The 25,378-nt window shown below is 43.0% G+C and overlaps 1 protein-coding gene across 1 annotated transcript; it reads right to left on the bottom strand.

Moving 5' to 3' along the window:
* Window positions 1–3,562: 3,562 nt before the first annotated feature.
* Window positions 3,563–24,677, bottom strand: TWSG1 (twisted gastrulation BMP signaling modulator 1). The gene is made up of 5 exons (XM_082283110.1): window positions 24,575–24,677; window positions 22,408–22,573; window positions 15,886–15,985; window positions 11,707–11,973; window positions 3,563–4,144 (listed from the first exon to the last, which is right to left on the bottom strand). Exons 2-5 carry the CDS (start codon window positions 22,528–22,530, stop codon window positions 3,963–3,965), a joined length of 672 nt encoding a protein of 223 aa, XP_082139236.1. The 5' UTR covers window positions 22,531–22,573; window positions 24,575–24,677; the 3' UTR covers window positions 3,563–3,962.
* Window positions 24,678–25,378: the final 701 nt, after the last annotated feature.

Genomic DNA, 25,378 nt, shown 5'->3' on the forward strand with positions numbered 1-25,378 from the left:
TGAAGATGCAACAGGAAAACCTAGCAGTAGTAAATTAGTTGATGTCTTTGGGGGAGAAAGCATGTTGTTCATAGACATTACCAGAGCAGGAGAAACAGAGCCAAAAAAAAGTGTATGACGCTGAACTCTGCCTAAGCAACTCCCATGAGCACTGTTACGGAGTCATAGAATCACAGAATGGTTTGGGATGGGAGGGCCCTTAAAGACCATCTATTTCCAACCCCTCTGCCATAGGCAGGAACATCTTGCCCTAGAACAGGTTGCTCAAAGTCAAATAATTCCAAGTTCTCTGCAGTAGGAAGAAAATTTATAAATACTTAAGCAATGAAAAGGGTATAAGAAAACTTGAGCCTTGGCCACCCTTACATCCTACATGGATTTGTCTGAATCAGACTTACTCTGTTCCTTGCAATGTTTTATATCTGTTTTACCATGTCAATAGCACAAATTTTAATGATGTACTGGTGATTTGGTGAAAGATGTTGTGCCAAGGGAATGTGTCAAATCTTGGTACAGGTGTTTCTTTTGCCAAGCCCAACAGACATTATGCCCTAACAGGAAAATGTTAGGTTCTTGTTGGAGTGTCTTCTGCAGGTACCTCATCAGCATGGTCTGTCCCCTCTTCTCATTAAACTCCTCCCAGTTTACGGGTCTTCAGGCTTTGCCCATGAAGGTGTAAGTGCCAGCCTTGGGACAGCGCACCATAGGTCATGGGGCTGGAGACACCAGAGCGTATCCGTGTTGCGTGGGTCTGTGTGTCACTGTGCAATTGCAAGCAAACTTCAAGTCACTCCAGCCAGCAGGATGAGGGGCTTGGGAGCCAGGTATCAGAATAGCCATGATTCTGATAGTGTGGAGTGACCACAGATATATTATTAAAGATACAAGCAGGCGTTCTTATATTTATTTTTAGGAATTAGATGTGAAATCCATTAAGCATACTAAAAGCAAGCCAGGAACCTTAAGAAACTACAGGAAAGCAATGGCATGTTATGATCTTTGTACTCAAGTGCCTATAAGGAAAAACAAACCAAAAAAAATCTCAACAAACCAAACCCAAACCCCAAAGCAACTAAACAAAAGCTTTTTTTATTTTTAAAGAAAGAATAACAAAAGGCCCTCCACCCCTTTTTGGTCAGACCACCTACACACTAGGGATTTATATAATTTCTTACGATACGAATTCCCTCTTTGCTTCCCTTTACATTCAGTGATTTACAGTTCTGTCCCAAAGGACAGTGATAAAAGTGGACAGTGCTTTACCTAGAGAACATTCCTAAGCAAAAGAGGTTTTAAAAACATGTTCTTATGTAGGTGATGGTTTGCTGGTTATCCAGATGTAGGGTGAAGTAAGAGACCCCAAAATAAATTACAAATTTTCCTGCAAAATTAATAAGACTAAATAAACAACTTTCTAAAATGGTTAGATTTTTCAGAAAGAACATTCTGAGTATTAATCATTTATGTACAGATCAAGACTTTGAAGCTACACTTGTAGGTATGGAAAAAAACTGCTGAAGAGTTAATTCTCTATATTATTCTATCCATCTAGATCAGTAACTTTTGTAATATGCTTTCTGGTAATGTTTCCCTGAGAAACTCTTGAGAAAGAAAACACAAGAACCAGTAATGTCTTTTTATTAAAATACCTCTTAAAACATTCATCATCATAAAATACACTGGGTGTTGCTGCATGACATTTGTGTACACACAACACTTTCAGCAAAATCTAGACAGCATCAGGAATTACAAAAAGTAAGGCAAGCCCCAGAAGGTGTGCACTACCTTCTCTCAGGCCACTCCATACAACTGTGTTTACATTTTTATGCCATTCCTCACACCATTTCCTGGACACCTGTTAAGCTGCTCCCCCCATCCCTCCCACCCCCTTTGATTTGACCTCACAGTGAAATTCTGAGGATGTAAATGGAGACAGTATCATAGATCCATGGGGCAGCAGGTACCTGACCAGAAACATCAGCCCTGTTCCTCCCCCAAGAAGATTCTGAGCTATCCTCATATTTCCAATAATTTAAGACTGCAAAAATCTGAAGCATGCTAATGATCTCCTGCTTGCTTGATTTCTACGTGTCTCCTGTCTCGGTCAGGAACGTTGATCCATCACCCTCCAGCTACAAACAGTCACAGCTACTCTAAATGTATTCTTCCTCTTCATTCAATTAAAGAAGTTCTAGCAGAAGAAAATGTAACATGAATTGTAAAATATTGGAAGACAACTCCTCCATTATAAGCTAAGTTTTTCTATTCTTGTCTATGATCTTTTATCACTTAATTGTAAGTTTTAAGTATGAAGACATTCCATTATCCACAAGTTCAAAACAATAACATTCATCTTTCAAGTACATCTTTATAGCTGAAAAACACACTGAAGAAAGTAACATTATTTAAAAAGAGTAGGTTTTTCTTTTATTATTATCATTATTACTATTATTCCATCTTATTGAAAGAACTGTATCATGAGAAAAAAAATTGAAAAAACATTCAGGCAAATTTTTCAACAAAATAAATGTAAAATGACTGCTTTCATTTGTACATGGTACAGACAGGTGTAACTTGAAAACAGTTTAATCCCTCTAGACTGAGGTTAGTGAGAGAAAAATGAATAGTCAAATTCCTTTTTGTGTTTGCATATGCATATATGCATAAAAAAATTCAAGGAGTTAAAACCCACATTATTATAAATACCAAAAACTGATCAATAACTACTCATACACTTTATTCTTGTACTTAGTACCATTATCAGTGGAGCCCTTAAATGGGTCATAGTAACTGCTATTAACTGTCAACATATAAAAACTCTTACTTAGAAAAATGGACAATGTTCTAAACTCAGAACACTTTAATTTTGCCTTTGCAGACACATATTCCCTTCTTCATTGACAAAAATTTATGGGGAAAAAGAAAGAAATTTAATAATAATAAAAATGTTTTGGAATAAATATTCACAGGATATTACTAAATGGGAACATGCTTGCTGCCAGCTGCTCAGCTGGTAGACCTGTACCACTTGATTGTTCCTGTCATTTCATTCTTTATTCCTTTAGTCATTAAATCCATCATAGCCTTCCATGTTTCCTTTACTGGACTAAATGTTCAAGGAGTAACAACCCTAGAGAACAGTGCAAAAGCTGGGGGATGCAACTGCACTTTATTTAGTTTAACAGCTTTATTTTGGGATCTAAGAGAAGACTGAAAAAATTATTTTGTTTAACACATAAATTACGCATCATAGGCCCCAACGAACTTACATGAGAGCAGGGCAAATGAAACTTGGAAGAAAAGTGTCCCATACATAGTGTTTTGTTGGGCAGCCCTTCTAAGAAGTTAGGATTTTATCCATGACAGCCCAGGCTTTGAACTTGTAGAGAAAGCATGAATTTTAATTTTTCTCCAAATGCCACTTTCACAATAAAAAGCTAACCTCAAAAACTGGAAGGCAATAAAGTTAAAAAACAAAACCAGAAACCAAACCCCCAAAACCCAGCCCCTAAACAGCATCCACCCTCCCTCCAACCTAGCAGCCATTTATTTATTTGTTGAATTTAGATAATGGAAATATCATTACCATATTCTAAAAGCTTCCCTACTCTAAACTACAAGATAGAGTACTATGTTCTGAAAACCAGTATAGCCAATACTTTCAAATCAAAGGAAAACCATCAGAACAGCAATGATGAGCATGACTGTACCATTTGAGCAGAAATAAAGAAAAACAAGTTTAAAACATAGTGTTTAAACATCTACTAGTTAGCCTTGCTTACATGAATTTAAAAAATAAAAAGAAAAAAAGTTTTCTGATTTTATACATCCTCTTTTGCAACCAGGTACATTTAATTGCAACCAGCAGGCACTCCACCAAAATGCAGTATTTGCAATCCCCGTCTCTTTAACCGAGAGAGATCACTTTGGCCTCAGTATTGCTATATTACAATTTTCCTGCTTCAGAACATGCAGTTCATACATTTGACAGTTTTACTGCCGTAGTCGATGCATTCTGGCCCGATACACTCACAGCAGGCGTTGTGAAACCATCGGTATTTGGAAGCTCCCATGGACTCACAAGAGATCTTGCACTGATGTATTGACATGCAGTCATCAAAATACACCACAGTACACATGTGTTCTAAATAAGAGGGGGAAAAAATTTGGTTTAAAAGGTCTTAAAGTGTTTTCAAAGGTTAGTTAAAAATTAGTTAAATGTGCAGCTTTAGAAGTATGATTGCAAACCGACAGGACTATGAGGCATAAGGAAATAAAGGTGACAGTAAAAGCAGAGAGGCAAGGCAGAGAGACAAGGCAAAATCTATCAACTTCCAATTTTCAGCATCTACAACTCAACCTGTTGTCTGATCTCATTCTGGGTTAATTTACTTCTATATTCACAGGCAAGAATGTTTTTGAGTTTTGTCCCCCAGTTACGAGAGATACCTTCTAAAGCGTAAGGATCAGCTATGCTGAAGTTACAGTCAGGAATATGTCCTCTGAAGGTAATATGCTACCACAAAAAACTTCAGGTTTAGAGAAGTTATTTAAGAAAACCATCAAAACCCACTTATTTGGATGTAAATGTTTCTTTCTTCCCTCCCCCCCCCAATTCCACAATAATCTTCAACCAGATTAAATTACAGACCTAAAGAATCCTGTTTTCATCAGCATGGAACTGCACACTCTTCCTTATTTTTAGCAGCACCACCAGCTTCCTACTAATCTTAAGAAACCCCTTCTACATAAGTGTTGACTTCATGCTTCTAACACCCATGCAGTTACTTGAAATGCCATGAAGTTTGGTGTTGCAACATCAAAATGGAGCTAAGGCAACAACTATAAAATAAAACTTTCCCCCCCCCTCAGTCCAACTTCCAGTTCTCCAAGCTGACAGATTCCACCATCTTTCTTCTGTACTGACCAGGTGATTATACCATAAAACTTTGTTCATCCTCCAAAGGACCATGATTACAAAACATTTACCCAGAGCATACCTTGGCACACTTTGGGGAAAGCACAACTGGCAGCTGTCTGCAAACATGAATGTCTCACTCACACACAACAAACCAACTTGTGAGCAGGAGATGTCAAGGGGCTTTCTAGCTTATTACTACTCATGGTGCACCTAGGAGAAACCCACTGATCTACATTCCAATGTGGATTACAAAAACAAACTTAAATGGTAAATCAAGACAGTGGGTACGGTTTGGGTTTTTTAATGACCAATTTTGACCACCATCAAATTATTTTGATACTACCAAAACAGCTGCAAGAAGGTTAGAGGATGTGCTGCCAGCCCACTGAAAGCAACAGAGTATTCGCTGCCTTGGTCAGGCTCCAAACTGATGTACATGTCTTGCAGACACCATATACAGTGCAACAGGCAATAGGGATCTTGGTGAGGAAAGGCAGACCCAGAGCTGAAGCAGTTTCTGCTCTCAGAAAAGCTGTGCTGCAAGTAAAGCTGCAGTTGCCCCAAGAAAACTTGCAGTACCTGAAGTGCTGCTGGGAACGTCAACGAAGTGCTTGTGGCTGTGTAAGTCCTGCCCATTCTTGGCACTTCTGTTTCTATAAACCCTTGTAATATATCCTGAGGCACAGCAATAATTCCTCTATTCCAGAGGAATAGAGTTTTCAGAGAACAAAACCTCTGCTTGAAAACAACCAATGTATCTACAAGAGCTGAACAGAAGTGTATGCTATGGTACCATGTGCAAAGAGTGATAGGTATACACCTGAAGTGTTCAGCCAAAGCTGAAAAGTAGTAGGGAGATGCAGCCACCATGGCCTCAAAGTCAAGAAGGATCCAGAGGCTAGACTGCAGCTCCAACTTTAATGGGGAATGCACAAGAACTTGGCAACATTTTATCACCAGTGACAAAAAGCTCAGATTGCCATGGTCCCAAGAAGGAGCACGTAACATCCATTCCTAGAAGGTCCAGATAGTTCCAGGTATCTGTTCCCTTCACTCCTCACAGGATATTTTCAGTGGAGGGTAGGGATGAGAAAGTAGAAGCAAGTCTCCAGGCAGCATTCCTCATGTCCCATCAGTCATCCAAGTCAGTGCTGGGGTTCAAGCACAAGAACCTTACAAAAGCTTCTGTTGCTCATTACTCATACTCTTTATATCCTTTTGCTCAACCTCTATTCAGTCCTTTGATACCTTTTTAGTAGTTTTCTACTGAAGTGTTACTACATTAAGTTTGACCTTAAATTCCATACACAGTCTTAGAAGATGTCAGCTGGAGGCCCAGAGCCTCTGCCTCAAAACAGGCAATCCTGGCTAATCTAGAAAGATTTCTTCCTGCAAAATCACCTTTTGGGTGCTATCTCCACCTGACTGACCTAGTCTCTGGACAAGCCTGAGAAGGTAAAATGATTCCTGGCTATCTCCAGGTTGGAGTGAAACAGCTCTTTAAAGGAAGCAACCACAAGTGCTCACTGCTATCTGTTGATCATGGCACTCCAACTTGAAACACACAAAGGAAAGCCTAAGGTAGGTCAGGGAAGCTTGTCAGGAAAGCTGTGCACACTCTGAGGTGTGCTAACTGCTCCCAAAACTTACAAGCTCCCTTCACACCAGAGAATGTCCAGTCCCTTCTGCGTAAGGAGACATCTGTGCTCACCTTCATGTTAACCTCATCTCTGACAGCTTCGGCAGTGTTAGTACTGCTTCAGAAGTCCTGGTGAAGCCCCCAGTTCACCAGCTAAAGCTAGCAGAAACTTGAAATAAACTTCCTAGAGAAGGAGAGCCTATGATTTCTAGAATGTAAAGATCAAAGACACTGAACTGAGAGATATCTCTCAGGCTAAAGGAGGCCAGAGGAGCAGCAGCACCTGGCCTATGACTCTGGCAAAACTAGGTGGCATCAGTCAGCTCCTGTCAGACTGCAGAGACTGGTCTCCTGAACCACTGTCCCAGCACCAAAGCCATAACTCAACCTTACTATGGTGGCAGCAACAACCAAGGACATTAATCTTGACTGACCACAGAGTGGAGAAGAAAGTTTATTTCCACCTGCACACAAGTCAAGAGGATAGGTTCTCAAGGACCAGTAAAAAAACGCTGCAAAGGGGAGAGAGCAGACTGCATGTGGCAGGCCAGAGCCAGCAGTAGATCCATCTGGTCCCAAGTAGCTCTTGTAAACAGCTGGAGGACATGCTCCATGTATATGCTACCAAATTGTTTCCAAAGTCTTGCTCACTAAGAGACTTGCCAGGTCTGAACAAGTCAGATTGGCCAGGGTGCACTTTGTTTGTCTCAGGGCACTCCTAGTCCCCTCCTCAGCAGTGCCTTTGTGCTAATGTAGACGCTGAATTACTGAAAGCAGGAGAGTTCCTCCCCTCAAGCACTGAATCCTGCTCTATAGGCTGCAGAAAGAGAGTTACACAGGGGAAAAAAACACATACCTACAGGCTCAGCTGGGATCTGGGAGAGTATTTAAATTGTTTCACAAACCTAATTACAGAGTCATCACTTGGCTCCCTCAGTGTAGATAAAAACAGTATTACTTAGTGCAGTAACAGCTTTCTCATTTGCATTTTGCCAATTTTCACACTCTAAGGACCACAGGGTGCAGGTGCAGGGAGGGAGAAGGATGCAGCAGCAAACTTTTTTCCTGGAACATTAGTTTCTCACCTTTTTCCCTCCTCACACTTCATACTCAGTGAAGGTTGTGTAGGGGAAACAACAACCAAGTCTAAATTAAAAATGAACAGAAGAAAGTACCAGGCTTTGCTATAAAAGTGTCTGAATTGGTGTAATATAGAAGAATTTAGCAACTCAGAGAACCTTCCCAGTTAATGATAATTTGCTGTATGGGACCTTTGAAGTTAAATGTGCTATGTAACTTCAGCTGTCTGCTGGCCAGTTTATTGGTAGCTCTAAAAGATCTTTAAAAAGGTAACTGTCCACCAGCAGTCATACCATTTCATCATAGAACATCCTGGGTTGGAAGGGACCTTAAAGATCATCTAGTTCCAACCCCCCTTCTGTTGGCCGGGACACATCTTCTGCTAGGAAAAAGACTAATCTAGTGCAGTAGCAGGAAGAGGGGAAAGTGAGGACAAGGAGATTGACCTGCAACTGAATATGAACAATCAATTGAGACAATCTACTACTTTTGGACAAGTCAATTTATGTCAATCAGAATTTATAAAAAGAAACATTTTTTAAAAATCTTCTAGACTTCCTACAGAGGCAGATGTCTCTGCACTGGATTTCTAGCTCTCCTCTCCCTGTTGCACTGGAGGGGAGCAGAATTGCAGAGCAGATACCATCCCCTGTGTCACCAAGCAGTGTAAGACAGAAACTCTTAACTGCAACACAGATTCTGTTTTATCAATTGCCAAAAAATTATCTAGTTCCCCTCTCTCTCTCGCCAACATCCTGTCATCATCTGAAACAACTAAGCTTATTTAAACCTCTGAACTCACAGTTCAGAGCTCTGAGGGTATCAGCTAGAAGCAGAGAGAATGAAGTACAAATGTAGCTCTAGATTAATAACCATCACAATCCTCTCTGAAGTAGAGGCTCAAGTGCCAGAAACAACTGATACAAAGAACTACAGCAGCTCCAGCAGGGCATGCATAACTTAGGCAGCTAAAACATTACAAGTCAATTCACAAGAGGAAAGGGAAGACACTCATTAGGAAAATAACGGGGAAGTTCAAGGTCTGGCGGCTGGGTTCACAGTAGGCTGGGGTGAGAAAGGAATGCTTTATATCCCACCGCACCCCACCTCCTCCCAGATCCACAGCTGCCCTCCCAGGGCTGGTGGCTCCATGCCACTCAGACACAAAGCTCGTGGTTCCAGTGGCTGGTGCTGCTTTTTCTGGCACTCACCCAGAACTGCATCAAGCAAGTCTGGCACCCTGGGCCATCTTAACGGCGATCCCTGTGAGAACGCACAGCAAAGCTAAAATCGGATCTGTGTTACACTACGTGACAGGGGGTATTTGTAAGCAGAGCCTTTCCAAATTTTGAAATGTATTCCAGAAGACAACACAGAGACCACTGTTCCCCTACAAAATCTACCTCTTGTCAGCCCCTCTCCCTTTACAGGCCGTGCCATCGGCTGCTGCCAGCACACCATGTTGGAGGGAAGCATGCAAGGAGCCACAGAAGAACCACAAAATGGAGGAGGCACAGCACTGTAAAGAAAACATAAGGCATCTGTGTTCCTGCTTACAGGAATATTCTTTCAAATCCCTGATTATCATGGCCCTGAAGACAACTGCTTAGCAAGCCACCTTAAGGGCATCTGCGTTCGCAAGACCTGCCCTCAAGCCTAGCAGCATTTTTGGGAAGAAGGAAAGGGTAAAGACATGGTCTGTTTCTCCCACTGCAGGCTATGCTTGTGTTTACTGCCACTGAGCACACACATCACATTCACATTCACTCTCTTTCAGTGGTTCTTCTAACACTTGCCAGCTTGTTAAAGCAGTGACCCGATTGTGTGAGTGAATTTTGCATGGGGAGAAGCCATCAGGCTCCAGGAACTTCCTTGGCTCCCTCACTGTGCCCATGCTCACAAGGCTCTTTAGTCCCAACCTAGAACCCCTCCACCTTTTGATTATGGGTTTCCCAATGAACTCAGCAAAACAGTATTAAAAACAATGCTACCCCATGGCTCACACAACCTCCAAGACAATTCCCCAGCTGTCCTGCTTCCACCATAATAAACATAACTGACCAAGGCCCAATGCTAATTTTTCTTTCCACCTCTTCTGTTCTCAATGCTCAAATCATCAATGTTTTTATAAGCAAAATTTAATGTGACTCTCAAGAAAGCAGAGCACTACGAAGTTATGTACATTGTGACCAAGAAGAGACTCTTCAGCAGGCTTACATATTTAGATACTTAAAAGTATAGGAATAGGATGCAGAAAGTAATTTTCTATCTTTTCCAGTTCTTCACTGGTCACTAAGATGGAGAAGGCATAGCCAATGACTACAAGAACAGCTCTGACATTTATTTCTGTTTTAAGTGTCTGCTGAGGCCTGAAAGCCAGTGGCATTTGGTAACTATTTCCAAATATAACTGTTGTTTTTGGACTGTCATCATTCCAGTAAGAGCTCTCTCAACCTAATCTTTAATATGTTCCTAGTAAAAGAAATGAAGGAGACTTTTGACTAAGAAAAAAATGCAGTGTTATGTATTTGTCTGTGTTGTTGAACTAAAAACTGCTCCACACCCTTGAGACACAATTCAAATTCCAAGTTAAATCCAAAACTATCATTAGCCCATCCGTTGGTACGGTAGTAAAGGACTGTCAGGAAACAGCCATCTGGGTTGCAGTACCTAAGTACAGTGGGATATATTCAAGGCTGTACTAAACGTATTTTTTTTCCCTTGAGTTTAATTTATAACTGTAAGTACTGTAGTCTTTGCACACAGAGCTTTTTGTGACTTCCCATTTTACATGGCTTTGTACATTATTCTCATAACGGCAAGCAAGCATTTTAATAACATCAAAGACATATGAATGAGATGCTTTCTGACCATCTGGTTTCCTAGTTCTGGAATTAATTTATTTTTCTAATGTGCCTTAGCCAAAGGAAATTAGAAAAGTTGCCATTATGGTTCCATTTAATCAACAGCAGTCCTCCTCAGAAACACAACTAGGTCAATGGTTCACACTGGTATGGAAAAGCAGCGTGTACATCAATTAGGGTATCTTTTATTGATAAGATAAAAGGGCCATCACAATAGCAACATATGGGGTTACGAATATTTAAGTGTGTGTTAGGAAGGAAGCAAAGCATTAAATGCACTAACAAAACAAATCAGATGCTCTTTTTCCCCTATTAAGCAGCAATTTCACTATGAACTGTTTATGAGATTCTTTAAAGTCTGACGTAATGATTTGCAGGGAAAAGTGTTTCAGGTTTAGTATGGAAACCAAGAAACAGAGAGTATTTTTCTTACACCACTATTGACACTACCTCAAACTTCTCATCTTCCCCCAACCCAACCACAGCAAACAATATTCTGAAGTCTGTTCTCTAAACTGACAGTAAGAATATAAAAAACTTCATATAAAATAAGAGTAATATAAAATAAGAATCTGTAAGTTGAACCCCCTACCACCAAGTTGCTTCTTTTGAAGACAATCTTTCACATATCCTTCCTTCATCAATCTTTCTGATCTTGCTTAGGTTTACTATTAATCCTGGATTTCATACAAAACATCCTTCTAAAGATTTCAAGTTATGCCAGCTCAGATGAAAGAAATAAACAACTGTTCCAATTGTAAGTGGTTATGGCACGTAGCTTTCTCAGACCTCTTAAGCCATGTTTCAGTTGCCTACCTCTGCACTGATACATGATTTGGATTCAGTTTCTGATCTGTTCTGTCTCCTAAGCTACAGGTACTTGTTTCTAGGTCAGAGAACATACTGTACCAGTGCACATGAAACAACATGAACAAACTGCCTCATGCCACAGGAGAATTATAGAGATAAACTCACGTGGTTCAGTGTCTCCTAAGATCATCAGTCATTTTAACACCATCTTCCACGTTCCTCAACAACTTTGCCTCACTCCTTCTGTTACGTCATGCTCAAAATTAGGCTGAACCTTTCACTTTCTTATGGGAAAAGAAGAAGCGAGCACAGAGAAGCATAGGATATGCACCGAGAAGGCTCCTGGAAGAGACAAGAGGAGATGCTAGGGATTTAGACACTTCACTCATTACCTTTGTCACTAGAGTAAGGTGTGTGGACATTGTTGTTTGGAACAGAGACATTCTGATGCTGCGGCTGGTTCACTGTTTCTAAAAAGGAGACGAGGTTCTCATGGTGTGACAGCTCTTCTGCCACAGGGAAGGAAACAATATTCCAGTTCAGCTGAGTGTCCCCTTCTGTCAGTGCCCGGAAAAGGGAAGGAATTGGTTCATGCAACTCCTCGACAGTGCTCTTGGATGTTGGAGGTGTGTCACTGTAATTGCGAGGATTGCACATACCTGCAGAGGAATGAAACAGTAAATTACACACAACTCCCTAAGCTCTTTTTCTTGAAACAAGCAGGAATATTTAGAGGATTAAAATTGCCTCTTTTTTTGCTGAACAGAACAGAATGCTTTCATATCTATCCCACTTTCAGCCCAATAGCAGAAGTGCTATCAAATACAGCAGGACAAGCTTTTCATAACTGCAGGTTTCAGATTACTCAGACTTCTACAAAACACACCTGTGACTTGTGAAAAGAAAAACCTCATCTAAACAGCACTTTGCTTCCCTTTCAGTGTTAGCATTACAGCTTAGAAAATGGAGGGTTCAGTGGGAGGTTTGTTTTCCCTGGGACAAGAGACAAAGCCCAGTATAATCGATAGTCGCATAAACCTGGAATGCAAGGTTAGGACTGAACAAAGGGAGTATCTTGATAAGTCTGAAGTACATGAAACTTTTGATCACAATTCAAGTATTCCATCTCATCTTCTGCAGCAGTGCACTAGATCTGTTTAGTCATCTGCCAGAGGTGCAAAGATCACTATCAGGACAGAGCATGAGTCTAAATTACTTTACTTGTGTAGAGACAACCAAGATGAATCTCATTTTGCTGCTTAGCTGGAGGGTTCACAATAGGCAAAATACTAATTTCTAGGCTACCTCTTCCTTATTTTTCAATGTCTTCTGCAGTATTTTTTTTGGAACCCTGTAGTCTTTTTTCACTTTGCCAATTCCTACAAAATGTTTTTGTGATATGCAATGCTGGCGCCAGTTTTTCATTAACCATTTAAACACTAACCTTTATTACTAGCAATGAAACTGAAGGGAATCTCAATATAAGTCCAATACGTGGAAACAACCAAGGTTAAAAAGAAAATTTGTATCTGCATAGGTATTTTAAACTCAGGAGTCATAAAACACTGTTAGAAGTCACCTGTCAAGAGACAGGCAAATCCATTTTCCTCATGTACATCTGGATATCATTTTGTGTAGTTTCACAGACAGAGGTTTAAAGAGCTATAGCTGCAAAGCACACCAGTTCCTGAAGTATAAAAGTGATTTGGGACATGCATGTTCAAATTCTACCTGCCTCACACAACCAGAGAAGTATCTCCTGCCCTGTAGATCCACTAGAACTCCAGCTTCACGAATAATTGTGTTTAACTAGAGCCTTTTACAAACCCATAATCTTCTCAGCCTAAGTAGATGGATTTCCGTAATGAACAAAGCAGAGGGAAGTTTGTCCATGATGATTAGCATGAGATCTAGCAAATCTTAAGCAAGTGGTTAGCATTACCAGCATTTGGTAATAGGAACACTCCACGACAGTCTGCTCCTATAAAAGGGTGAGCCAACTACAGAGTAGGAAAAAAAATAAGCTTCTTTTCCAAACAACATCAGGTCATACTAAAAAATAATTCCACTTACACAAACATCCTACTGTAAATGATTGTTTTCCTACTCCTCTCAATTAGGTTTTTTCTTCATGGACCTTCCTGGACTTACTGCTTTAATAAGAAATTTCTATCCCTGCCTTACCACCTTTTAATAAGCATTAATATTAATCATACTTAAAGAAGGACTGTATTAACCCTATAATTGTAATAAAGGATGCCCACATGAAAATCAGTTAGGAAGCTATAAAAGGTAAGAGTTTTGTAAGGATACATCAAGAGATGTATGCTTTCATTTATGTCATTGTGTAAATGTTGTGAAACACAAACCACTGGGCCTTTCTGGACCTGTCAGACCAGACTTCTGCTAAGTTGGATTCAGAAAATAAATTTCACCAATAAGAAAGGAAAAAAAAAATAACATCAAGATTGTTTATCAAAATCCTGTGGAATGTGTACAAGCTTGTGTGCATATCAATGCATATGAAAATAGTACCTTAGGATGGTACAAAAAAAAATTGCTCACAGTTTAATTGGTACATGTTCATCCACAAAGATCCTTCACTCTTACTGTTTTTAAAAGCAAAAGAATTATAATAATATTTACATATAAAAATATTATAAAATAGAAGCTTTGGTTAAAATGAAAATAAAAAAGTTTAACTTAGGAGCAACCTGTAATGATCAAACAAGTCTAAACTACTGCTTTGGAATGGATGAGAAGATGCAGAAATGGGCTATCAAAATTATGGAAGCAGACAAGCCTTTACACAATGGACTAGAAGAGCTTAACTCAAAAGAACATCAGGAAAAGTTTTAGTTTACTCAGTACTGGGAAACTGAACCTGAAACGTTGTTAACTCTTGTAGCGGTGCAGGTGGCTGCAGCTACTCTTTCTCCTGAGAACTCAGACAACCAGCTGTGGTGCTTAGCGACCCAAGTTTAGCATGCAACTTTCAGTCATGGCGAGAACCCATGACTCCCTTGTTTTGCTTTTTGCATGTTTTCCCCTGATTGGTTAAGATTTTGTCTTCCTGTTTTATGTATGAAGTTATGCATATTCATTTTCCTTCTTTAATATGTATTAGTTCTAGAAAGTTCTTTGTTCCTCGACGCCCCATTGGATCCTTCCCTGAGTCCCTCCTATGTGTTGTTCCCATTGGTTCTCTTCCTGTCAATCCCACCTGCTTGTCCCTATCCCATTGGCTGAGATCCCTTTCCCCACCTATTCTGAACCCAGTATAAGATCCCTGAACCCTCCCACCAATTGCCTTTTAGTCCCTGTGATTTCACAGGAATAAACCTGCGTGGAACACATACGGAGAGTCCCCTCTCTTTACTTCTTTCCCTTTGCCTGTGTGCCTGCTAAACAGCGACAGAAGGATACAGCCCCTTTGGGTGAGGAGCTCTGCCCCGTTTTCATTGTGTACTGGGCACTGAGTGCCACCTTCCAGAGGGGTTTCAGCACTGACCTCCAGGCTTCTTTGTGTCGGCACGTGAGGAGTAAAACCCCCTTCTGCCAGCTCCCAGTGGCTGAAAACCCCTCCAAACTCCTGTACTGGAAAACACTATAGGAAAGAGCTGCAGAACAGTGAGTCATCTGCAGATTTACAAAAAGAAACTCATGTGGACCTCATAATCCCAAGAGGTAGGTTCTTCCTCTCCCTAGAGATCAGTATACCATGCCTTGCTTTCTACAGCAGATAATGGTTCTAAACTAGGGAAATAACCTGCACTGAAAATGGACATTTTGACAAATCACCTTCATGTAATCAGAGAAAATCAACGTAGAGAAGCTGAGAGCATGTACATTCAAGATGCATCCCTTTCATGGAAGCCAGGATTTTGGATGGCAGAGAGACTTAAAACAACCACAGGAGGATGAAGCTTTCGTTACAATTAAAACAAGAAGCTGAACTAGAATGTAACCTCCTGAAGCAGGGACGGCACTCACTTGCAGAGATCCAAGCACTGAACACAACCTGTCAGCAGCAATGTGTTCTTGTTAAGACTAGCATCTACTCCTACAGTAAGACCTTGTCTGCTTCTTTTTCACCCTTCACAAAGAGCTCTTTTTGCAAATAAAAGAACAGTGAAAACACTGGGCCATGCATATTTACTAGTAGTCCCAACTCAATCCTAAAACTGTCCCAGTGCTGTACCTGTCAATGCACCCTTTAGAGGTAGAAACCTTGACAGAGCATCCAACCCCACAAAGCAGGTGCTGTGGAGTTTCCTCAAGATGACAATTCAAATGAGAGTTTTATATTTGAGAGACAAAATTAATAATGAGCTATTTAACAAGCAATACCTGGACTACTGCCACCCCCAGCTCCATAGAGCAGACACAGCCTTCAAATGTTTGGGTCGCCACAATAATTTATTCCCAACCCACACAACGAGCTGTAAGATGCTTAAAAGCACAGATTCTGTCCCAGTGTTTTACTTCTATTTTAAGACAGTGAGCTCAGCATGTGGCAGGAGAAAGCATTGTAAAAAAAGCAGAAAGTCCCCCCAAAAATGCAAACTTACCAACACAGTCACAGCACTCATCCCAAAGTGTGCCCAGGCAGAGCATACACTCTTTACAGCAGGAACAGTTCCCTTCCCCAGGGCGGCACTGACACAGCTCCTGGAATCAACAGACACTCATTACACTGCAGCAATCCCAGATGTAAAATAGCTACACAGCAGCATGATTTTTCCTCCAGCCACAACTCAAATTAGGGCATTAAAAAAGCTTAGTACACTAATATAGTGAGTAAACGGTGAAACGGCTCCAGCCAAAGAACCGATCTGAGTTTACAAAAGGCTCTTTTGCAAGTTTGCCTTTTTTTTTTCCTTAAAGATGACGTTCTGAAGACAAATCTGAAGTCAGCATTTAAAAGACAAAAAATCCTATTCATGGGAAAGGTGTGTGCACTTCCATGCATGCCTAAATCTACAAGTTGTTTGAATGTTTTTCCCATCACAACGGGAAATTCAAAGCAGGATGCTTCTTTATATATAAATAGTGAGCGTACATTATAATTTAGCTAAAAAAGAAAGCTACTATAAGCCACATGTGCCTACTCAAGACATGCATGATGTCTACCATCACACCTATGCCTGGATTCTGAAAGTAACTTACCCAGTTAAGTCATCTGACCACAGGGTTTTCTGCATCTCCAAATACTTGTTACACATTGCTCTCTGTTAGCAACATTAGAGATTTTTCTCCCCCACCCAGGTCTAGACGATTCATTTTTGCTATTATGAAAACAACCCTATGCTTCGTCCCAACAAGCTGACACCTTGGGATACCTACGAGACGTCTAGAGCCTCTAGAAAGTGAAATGACCTACACACGTATTTTTCTTTAACCATTAATAACCTAAAAAGATGGAAAAGGCATGGAAGCATAATGACAAATCTTTCTCTTTGTATTACCTAAACCCAAAGGCACTGGTTTAGCATCCTGCTGGAGACACACACTTGTGGACCGCAAAGCATGGAAAAAGCCTACATGGATGAAGAAAATCTAAAAACCAAGCAGTCTCCTTCCCTCTAGCTCAAATCCATACTAGTAATTCCAGTTTGGCCAAAAGACTGTGGCTACATGACAATAATTCACAGCCTTGAATTACATCATAGAGCAAAACACAGACAAGCCAAGAAGTCCCGTTGGTTGTCCTAGGAATTTGGTTTTGATGACGTCTGTCTGGCTATCACATTACACACAACTGGGGAGGAAACAAAATCCCATTACTGGAAACACTGACCATGGGATCCTTCCACCCCTGGCTTTACTGGAAGGGCCATCAGCAAATCTCTGTTACACACCAAGCCAGGAAGAAAATTATGCCCATTCCCACTCTTTGATCCCGTTATCCAGAGGCAGAGGAGGGACACACTGCAAGAGACTTGCATGGGCAGAAGAGAAGGGCAGGAAGGTGGTTTGGTTTGAAATTCTCCTACCCTGGGGTCACCACCCATGGTTCCACCCCAGCTATGTCAGGGACACCTCTCCTTACAGGCAGACACCAACACCACCTGCAAAGTGAGTTCACAGTGACTTGTTTGCCCCACTGACTGATCGAGAGTGAACCCCTGCTCCACACACATTTCTGCAATATGCAGCCCTGGTAAGCATTGAATTTTTACTTACAGAGTGGAAAACTACCAAGATTTATTACTTTTTCATCCTCAAAATTTATGAATGGCACCTATCACTATTTCCACATAAACTGTGCTGTTTCTAAGTAAAAGAAGAAAAACAGGCTGATTAACAAAATATATACATTTTTCCATGACAGGAGACTACAAACTTAGAAAGATGACTTATGTGAATGAATGATGCATTTCTAAAATATTTATATTTGATAAACAGATTTTGTCAGCCTTTAGAATAAAAAGCCTGAATAGAAAAACTTTAAAAATAACCATGAGTGCTGTTACTTTGGCCAGAGAATAATATTAATACATATTAGCATTAAAAATATCCAATTTATTCTTCAACAGTAAAACCAGGCAAGCAACTTTTACTTTTTAAAGACACCAACAAGCCAGCATATGGGAGGAGGCAATTCTCACTAATCTATTAAATGTAATGCATGAATAGAAGCCAGAAAATTCACTAAACTCAAGTTGTTTCAGTTTTATGGAAGAGTATTCTCAGAGAATTAAATGTAACCTTAAATTCTGCACTTGCAACATGTTAACAAAAAATTCTGCTTAGCATCTGTGTGTGTAAGCACTGACTTGGGGACAGCATCATTACACCTACCAGTATTGTAACAAGTTTGTTTTTACAGGAAGGGCTAATGAGCAATGTAATCTTTAAGAGGTTTTTTTTCTTGTTGCTGTTTGGGTTTGGGTTTTTGTTTGTTTGTTTTTTATTATTATTTCTTTATTTTAAACTTGGAGGGAGAGGAAGGAAGAAAGAACAACCTAACTAATTGGTCTTCTGCCACTTTGGGGCAATAGTTTTATGTTTTTCCATATATCTATTTGCACATCCATGGTTTCCTTAACCAGTTTTGAGTCCTCCTGCCTGACTCATCCACACTGGATACTGGTACAGGATACATCTTTTTAAAAGAATGCTTACATGAGACGTGGGTGAAGCGAGGCAGAATAAGGAATGTTTCTCATTGATAGCTGGGGGTGGTGAGGCATCAGTGGAAGAAAATATTACTCATAAGTCAACTTGGCAACTTCCCAAGCTGAACTACTGAAGGTGCATCAGAGAATGTATTTTGCTAGGCAAGAAATAAGCCTCACAGTTTAAAAATGCAGTATTAAGTAGGAAGTAGGCATGTTTGCACAATAAAGATACTCCTGCTCCAGAGAGCAAAGAAAAATTTTTAGAAGATATTTAACATCTGTGTTTTTTTCAAAGCTTTCTTGAAATTCCAGGGGATATTTTCTTGGTGCAGGGAGAAGCAAGACCTGAAGGCATTGGAAACCTCTCTGCAAACTGGAAGGGGGAGTGAAAGAAAGAGAGCTTCTTTTTCCTAGAACAGTTTAATAACAGAAAATCTCCTGGAAGCGAACCAACCAGAACTGTTTTGTTAACCCAACTGGGTTACGTACTGCTACAACATGCACACTGAACACAATTTTTAGATGCCGAAGCCCTGAAGTTAAGGAGCAGCATTTATTTCATACCACAGGGCTAAAATGTCTTAGAAATCCTTTCAGGCTGACAAGTTTGTACACAAGATTAACAGGAGGCAAAGAAGACAGATCGAAAGAGATTTTAATTGAAACAATACCACACCAGCTGAGGTGGCTGCAGGTCTGTAGAGCTGGGGAGAGAAAATCCTGTTTTCTCCACAAAACAACCTCTCTTTAGAAGGATTGTAAACCCATTCCTGAATCATAACACCATTTGTTTCCTACACACAGCAACAGTTTAAAGCACTATTGCAGATGAGGCAGCAAAGCTCAGCTTCCAGCCCAACACGGACGGACATTCCACCCCAGCCTGACTCCTGCCAGGAGCTCCGCACCTCAAGAGCCAGCCTGGGACTCACCTCAAACCCGTTTGCTATGAACAATTGTGGGAACGTCTCATCCTAGAGCTTTCTGCCTTCAAGGATTTCCTCCATGTTGCAAGGACACAATATGCGCCTCCCCTCCGCCCAGCGAGCGTAACTGGCCTTTTCATCTCCTTCACACATGGAAACATCAAAACAACCCACGCAGCCAAGTCAACAACAGATGTGCTGCAATAAACACTGCAGCACGCGCGTCGTGCGCACCCAGGGCTCCACCTGGAACGCATGGCAACAGTCGCTCATGGACTCCAGCGCCCCAGTCCCAGGGACATGGCAAGGAACTATGGCCAGAGCCTTCAAGGGAACTAATTTTGTGGGCTCATTCTCTACACTCCCAACTCTTACCCACAACTCCCTCAACAGCTACAGGAAGCTGCAAGGTTTCTTAGCGAAGGCTGACCTTATGCAGAGAGAGATGCCTCAAGCTATTTTCTTACAGGCCTTTGCGTATGGAAAAAAGAGGAGCACAAATAAAGCTAGAGCCCAAGATGCAAAGGGAAAGCTGAATCCATGCAAGTTGTTGATCACATGTACTATTCTGGATCTAGCAAAATAAATATTTATGTAGGGACCACCCTTACGCAGAGCAGCTCCTAAGGAGTGGCAGTAATGACTGTACTGACTTCTAGCCATGCTGGCAAAAATATTTATGTTAACTGTATGCTTTTTGAGAGACCAGGTCTCTTGTCTCTCTGTGTCCAGGACATGCAGCCTTGCTTTCTGCACACAGATGCAGATGACAAGCATTCACAATCTGTTTGCTCCCCCAGTTGTCTCTGAGTGACATTATCTTGGTTTCAAGACATGGATTTTGCCAAACTTGAACAGCAATAAAATCGGTGAGGGAAAAATGTCATGCTACAGTCAAGCAACCTCCCTCAACATGGTATTTTATTTTTAAGTTCAGATTTCTCCAGAAGAGTTTAGAGGGGAAAAAAAAAACCCCATGGACATACTCTACTTGCATACCTATCCAGGAAAGAACATGCATTTCATATACCAGTGCAGTGCTTCTGCTAAGTTTTAAAACAAACAAAAAAGCCAAGAAGAAAGATGACAATTACTTTAAGTCAAAGCTTTAGGATACTTCCTATCCACAATCAGACTAGTCTGACCTGATCTGTTCTTCTGTAAAGAATGAATACTGACTGGTAAGTCAGGCCTGTGTGCAGGAAGACAGCAGCCAGACGGCAGAAATGAACAGTGTAATTCCCCTGCAACTGCACACAACTCACGCAGCCTAGGCTACTTTAGGGTGTCAGAGCATTGCATGTGATTTTGATTTTAGGAAAATGCTTTAAAAAGGGACTCCACATCGCCTGTACAAAGTAAGAGAGAACACATCTACCGCAAGTAAAGCAGTTCAGTGGTTTCTCTGCATGCACAGGGCTGTGTTGCTACAGAGATGCCAACATAATCCAAGGAAAGCACAGTTGTATGAGCCATTTCCATGCACTGCTGAACCTCAGCCATTTATTGCCAGCTGAGTAAGGACTCCAGTTGCATTAACTCCACGCCTCCTGGGCTGTGCTCTATTCAGACTAGCTCATAAAAATAAAGTTTCAATGCTTGCTGTCTCAAGCTTGGCTCGATAAGGAGGAGTTGTCCGCTGTTTCATGGATGGTGGACTCCATCAGTGGCACCAGAAAAGGAGACACATCTTCCCTATTCTCCCCTTGCTTACAGCAAAACAAGCAGCAGACCAACAGCTGCCAGGATGGAAATCCAGCATCTGGACCAACAGCCTTCCCCTGAATCAACAAATCTGTATCACTGGATTTACTATTTAAGTGCCATGTACATCCAATGACACAACTAGCACGTTACTTCTTACAGGTTTCAATCCTAGAGCTGATTTTAAAAAATGCAAGAGAAGGGGCTTATAAGTGCATCAGCCTGCCACAGTGCACAATGTCCAAAATGCCAGCAAAACCACTGAAGTTCTGTTTGAAAAGGTAAAAATCAGAAGCCTCGTTCTTGCTCCCATATTTAACAACTCCACAGACTGTGGTGGGGCTGGAAGAAGCAGCAATTTCTTTTTTTAAATTTTAAAGCGATGGCAGTGCAGAAGCCGGAAAGAAGATGGTTGAGCCTACAGCCAGTCTTCATTCCACAGGATGGATTTGTGAATCTGGCAAATGTTTTTATTTGTGAGCCAGGCAAATTCTAAACGGAAGTCAGTGAAATGAAGTAAACATGGAAACGCTTCAGGCCACTTCTGCATCTCTTTTCAGGCTGTGACCATGCATTTACAGTAAGCACACTCGCATGTTACTGCCATATGATGTTTGTGCTCTCTGTTGTTGCATTTCCAATCTACAGTGAAGCAGTAGGGAACAGTTGCTTTTAAAGAAGCTGCAGCTGGCCACAGGAAGCCTCCTTTTCCAGTCTGGAGTCAAGAAGCATGCTCCATATACCACTACTAAGGAAATACTTGGTAGGTACCAGAACTGCTTGCCATTTTGCTAGAAGAGGCCCTTTTGTTCTGCTGCACACCATGCCTCTTAACTCCTGCTCTAAGAAGAGCAACCTGGTCTCACTCTGTTTCTTTCACTGCACAGACATGCCATGAGTCAAAAACAGCATCTGAATTTAACGTCCATTTCCTACCAGTTCAGCTCATAAGTATTTAGTTTGGTTTTTAGGCATCTTTTAATTCACTGTACAAACCTGATGTTATGGAGAACATCAGGCATCAACTCCAGACCCTCTGCTTGAGATTTAAGGAACTGGACAAATTGCAAGTTAAGGGAAACATCTCAGATGGACATAATCCTTGGCTTGAAAAAGTTTCAATTAAAAAAGAAGAAACATGCCTATATAAATACGCACTTGGTATTCTCTCTCTATAAAATGGTTTTTAATCTACATTTATAGGGGTAGGAGACCAAACTAACCTCTTTAAAGAGACACTACTTAACATAAAATACCAGTTATTTGTATCTTTTCAGGACACAGCTTCAGGACTGTTTTTTGAACACTCAAAAGCAGGTAAAGGACACACGACTTGTACCTGTATCAGGCATTTACTGACGTCGCTGGCACAGAGAGCCTTGTTGCAGCCTGTTGATGATGGGATCCACAGCAGGAACAGAAGGACAGTGACTGTGGGCACCGTGATGTACTGTGACCTCATGTTTCCTGCAGGCGAGCAATTTTCCCAAGTACTTCAACCAGCACTGAAACAAAAACCAGCGACTGAAAAGGCTTTTGGGACACCAGTAAATTCTATTCCATCCCCCCCTTGCAATTCCTTCAATAAATACGAATATTTTTTTAAAAAAGGTTAAATTGGGGTACTTAACGACAAACCCAAAACCTCCTCCTCCAGCTAACTTGTTTATACAAAGCTTTCTGCTATTGTACCTGTGGATTAAAACTGCAATACACTTGAGGTGAGCAATCTCAAGTTTGCAGTATCAAATATAAAATCCTGTAAACAGTGATGATAAAAAACCACCTCGGATGACAAAACCCACCAAAGGAGACTTAATTTTGTAAATGCTCAAAGTAGACAGATGGGTTTTGTGCAGTATCTCCTCAGGCTAAGGTACCCACAGGACTGCAGGACCAAGGCCATACAGCAACCTTTTACAACAAGATATGTTGCCCCTGTCACCTTTAATGCAGACAGGCAGTTGTTTTCACACGGACACTCGGATGTCACACAGGTTTTCAAACCAATCACAAAGTTGTTAACTTATTTTTTAAAAATATACAGACACCAACACTAAAAAAAATTTTAAAAGTACCAGACACTTTGAACAACGTAACTTCCAAGAGCCAAGCAAGTGTCTGAGGTCAACCAGAGACGATGAGCATCTGCTACTTCAAACAGACTGAGGAACTGGGCTTGTTCAAAGCATTCCACCTTTCTCCCTTTGTGAAAACCCAGCCTGTTGGCAGGTGGTATTTGCGACAAATATATCATGATTAGCAGCATGCCACTGAGTTTTTACTTGTGCTTTGCATATGAACCCAGCCAAAAGAGGACCTATTGCAACAGGCACTGTACCAATACATAATAGAAGGCAGCCCATGTTTGGGCAAACTTACAGTGAGTCTGTATTGTTCTCCTAAGAGAGGAAGAATGCTAATGGAGCACTGGATTGCTCTCTTTTGGTATCTAGAAATGTTTTTCTGTTTTATGAACTACAAGACCCAACACCCTCAATGAGCAGAAGAGTGGAAAATACGTAAAGAAGGCACGATCTGGACATTGAAAGTCTGCGTCCGATTAGTCCTTCTTACAATGGTTTTTAAATGCCTCTGAATCTCGTTGTGCTGGGCACGCCGCCATCTGTACCAGGCAGGGCTGGGGAGACCCCCCTGCAAGACTCGGGAGCACGCACGGAGAACACGGCATCTTTTCCCTCAGCTGGGGGTCCCCGCTTTCGCTCCCTGCTATCCGGAGCCAAGAACGTTTCCTTCCAGCAGCTGCCGGCCCGGACCCGGCGGGTGTCGCATCCCGGGTGCGGGAGCCGAGGCGAGCACGCTGTCTGGCGAGGGGAGCGATCCAGCCGTGCTCGGGCGCGGGGCTGCGTTACATAAAGGGTTCCGAGGAGCGGGGTCGAGCGATGCCGCTTCCACACGCACGCCTCGGATGCGCACCGGGATCCGGGCGCTCCTTCCCCGCCTCCCCCCGCCGCTCCAGTTCCGATTCACCGACCGCTGTTTTCCCAGACTTTTATCCGGCGTGGCGTCCCCCCGGAGCAGGACCCCCGCCTGCCGCCCCTCCTCTCCCGCAGCCCACCCCGGCGGCACCGGCTCAGCATCGCTCTCCCGCTCCACCGGGATCGCGCCCGGGCCGGAAAAGCCCCCAAAAAACTCCTCCGGCCGAACCACCCGTGCTCGGCTCCCCGTCCCCGATGCGGCTCCCGAGAGGCCCGGGGCCCAAAGATGGCACTGCCAGGGGCCGGGAGGCCGGTGACAGGGAGGGAGATGTGGGAGAACACCACCCCTGCCGAAGTGGCCCGGGGCAGGCGGGGCCCCGCACGGGGAGCGGGGTCTCCTCCTCCTCCTCCCTCCGGCAGGCACGCAGGCAGCCGGGCGGCCGCGCCGAGCCGCACCGAAACTTTCCTGCCACAAAGAAGCAGCCACGGCTCCGCCACCTTCTCCACCTCCCCCACCAGCGGCTCCATCCCTGCGCACCCCCCGCCCGCTCCCTCGGCGGCGCTCACCGGGCGGCCCGGGCCGGGCACCCCGCGCTCCGCAGGCGGCTCTCGCTGCTCCGGAGGCGGCGACGGCGGCGGCAGCAACCCCGCGCCTCGTCCCACTGCTCCCCCCTCGGCCGCAGGCAACGCGGAGGCGGCGGCCTCGCATCATCGCCCCGCCTCGGGGCACCGTCAGGCGCCGGGACCCTCCCCCCGGGACCCTCCGCCCCGGCGGGCGGCGGCTGCGCGGAGCCGGGCGGGAGGAGGAGGAGGAGGAGGAGGAGGAGGCGGAGGCAGGGGCCGGTGGATGAGAGCTGCCGCCGGACCGTGCCTAGCGGGACGGGACTGGGGGGTAAGGCCAGGAGACTGCATCCGGAGGGGCTTCTTCAGGGGAGGACGGCGGAACATTCCCCCGCAAGCCGAGTGCGAGCAGAGAGAAACTCGGGGGTCCTGTGGGCAGGACAGGCAGCCCAGGGAAGCCGGGGCGGGAGGAGCGGGCAGGGCGGGAGAAAGGGAACCGTGGGGCAGCGCCGCTGGAAGCGCCAGCGGGAAACGCGATTAACTTCCCCGAAAGCTGAGAAGGTGCAGGTGGCCCGGGGGAGGGCAGGGGTCGCCTCCGATGGGAAGGGACTCCGGGCTTCCGGACAGCCTCTCCCAGGACCACGGCTGGGCGGCGGCTTTATCCTCCCACGTGCCAAGCTCCAAGGAACCAAGGTAACAAGTTTGGTCCCTAGAAGAAAAACAGAGGAGGATCCTGGCTCGGTACCCAGAAACTCAGAGCAGCCCTCGGGCTACCCAGGAGACAGCTAGACCCTGGCGAGGGAAGTAGGG

This window comes from Coloeus monedula (genome assembly GCF_965178545.1).
Source record: "Coloeus monedula genome assembly, chromosome: 1".
NCBI classification, from domain to species: Eukaryota; Metazoa; Chordata; class Aves; order Passeriformes; family Corvidae; genus Coloeus; species Coloeus monedula.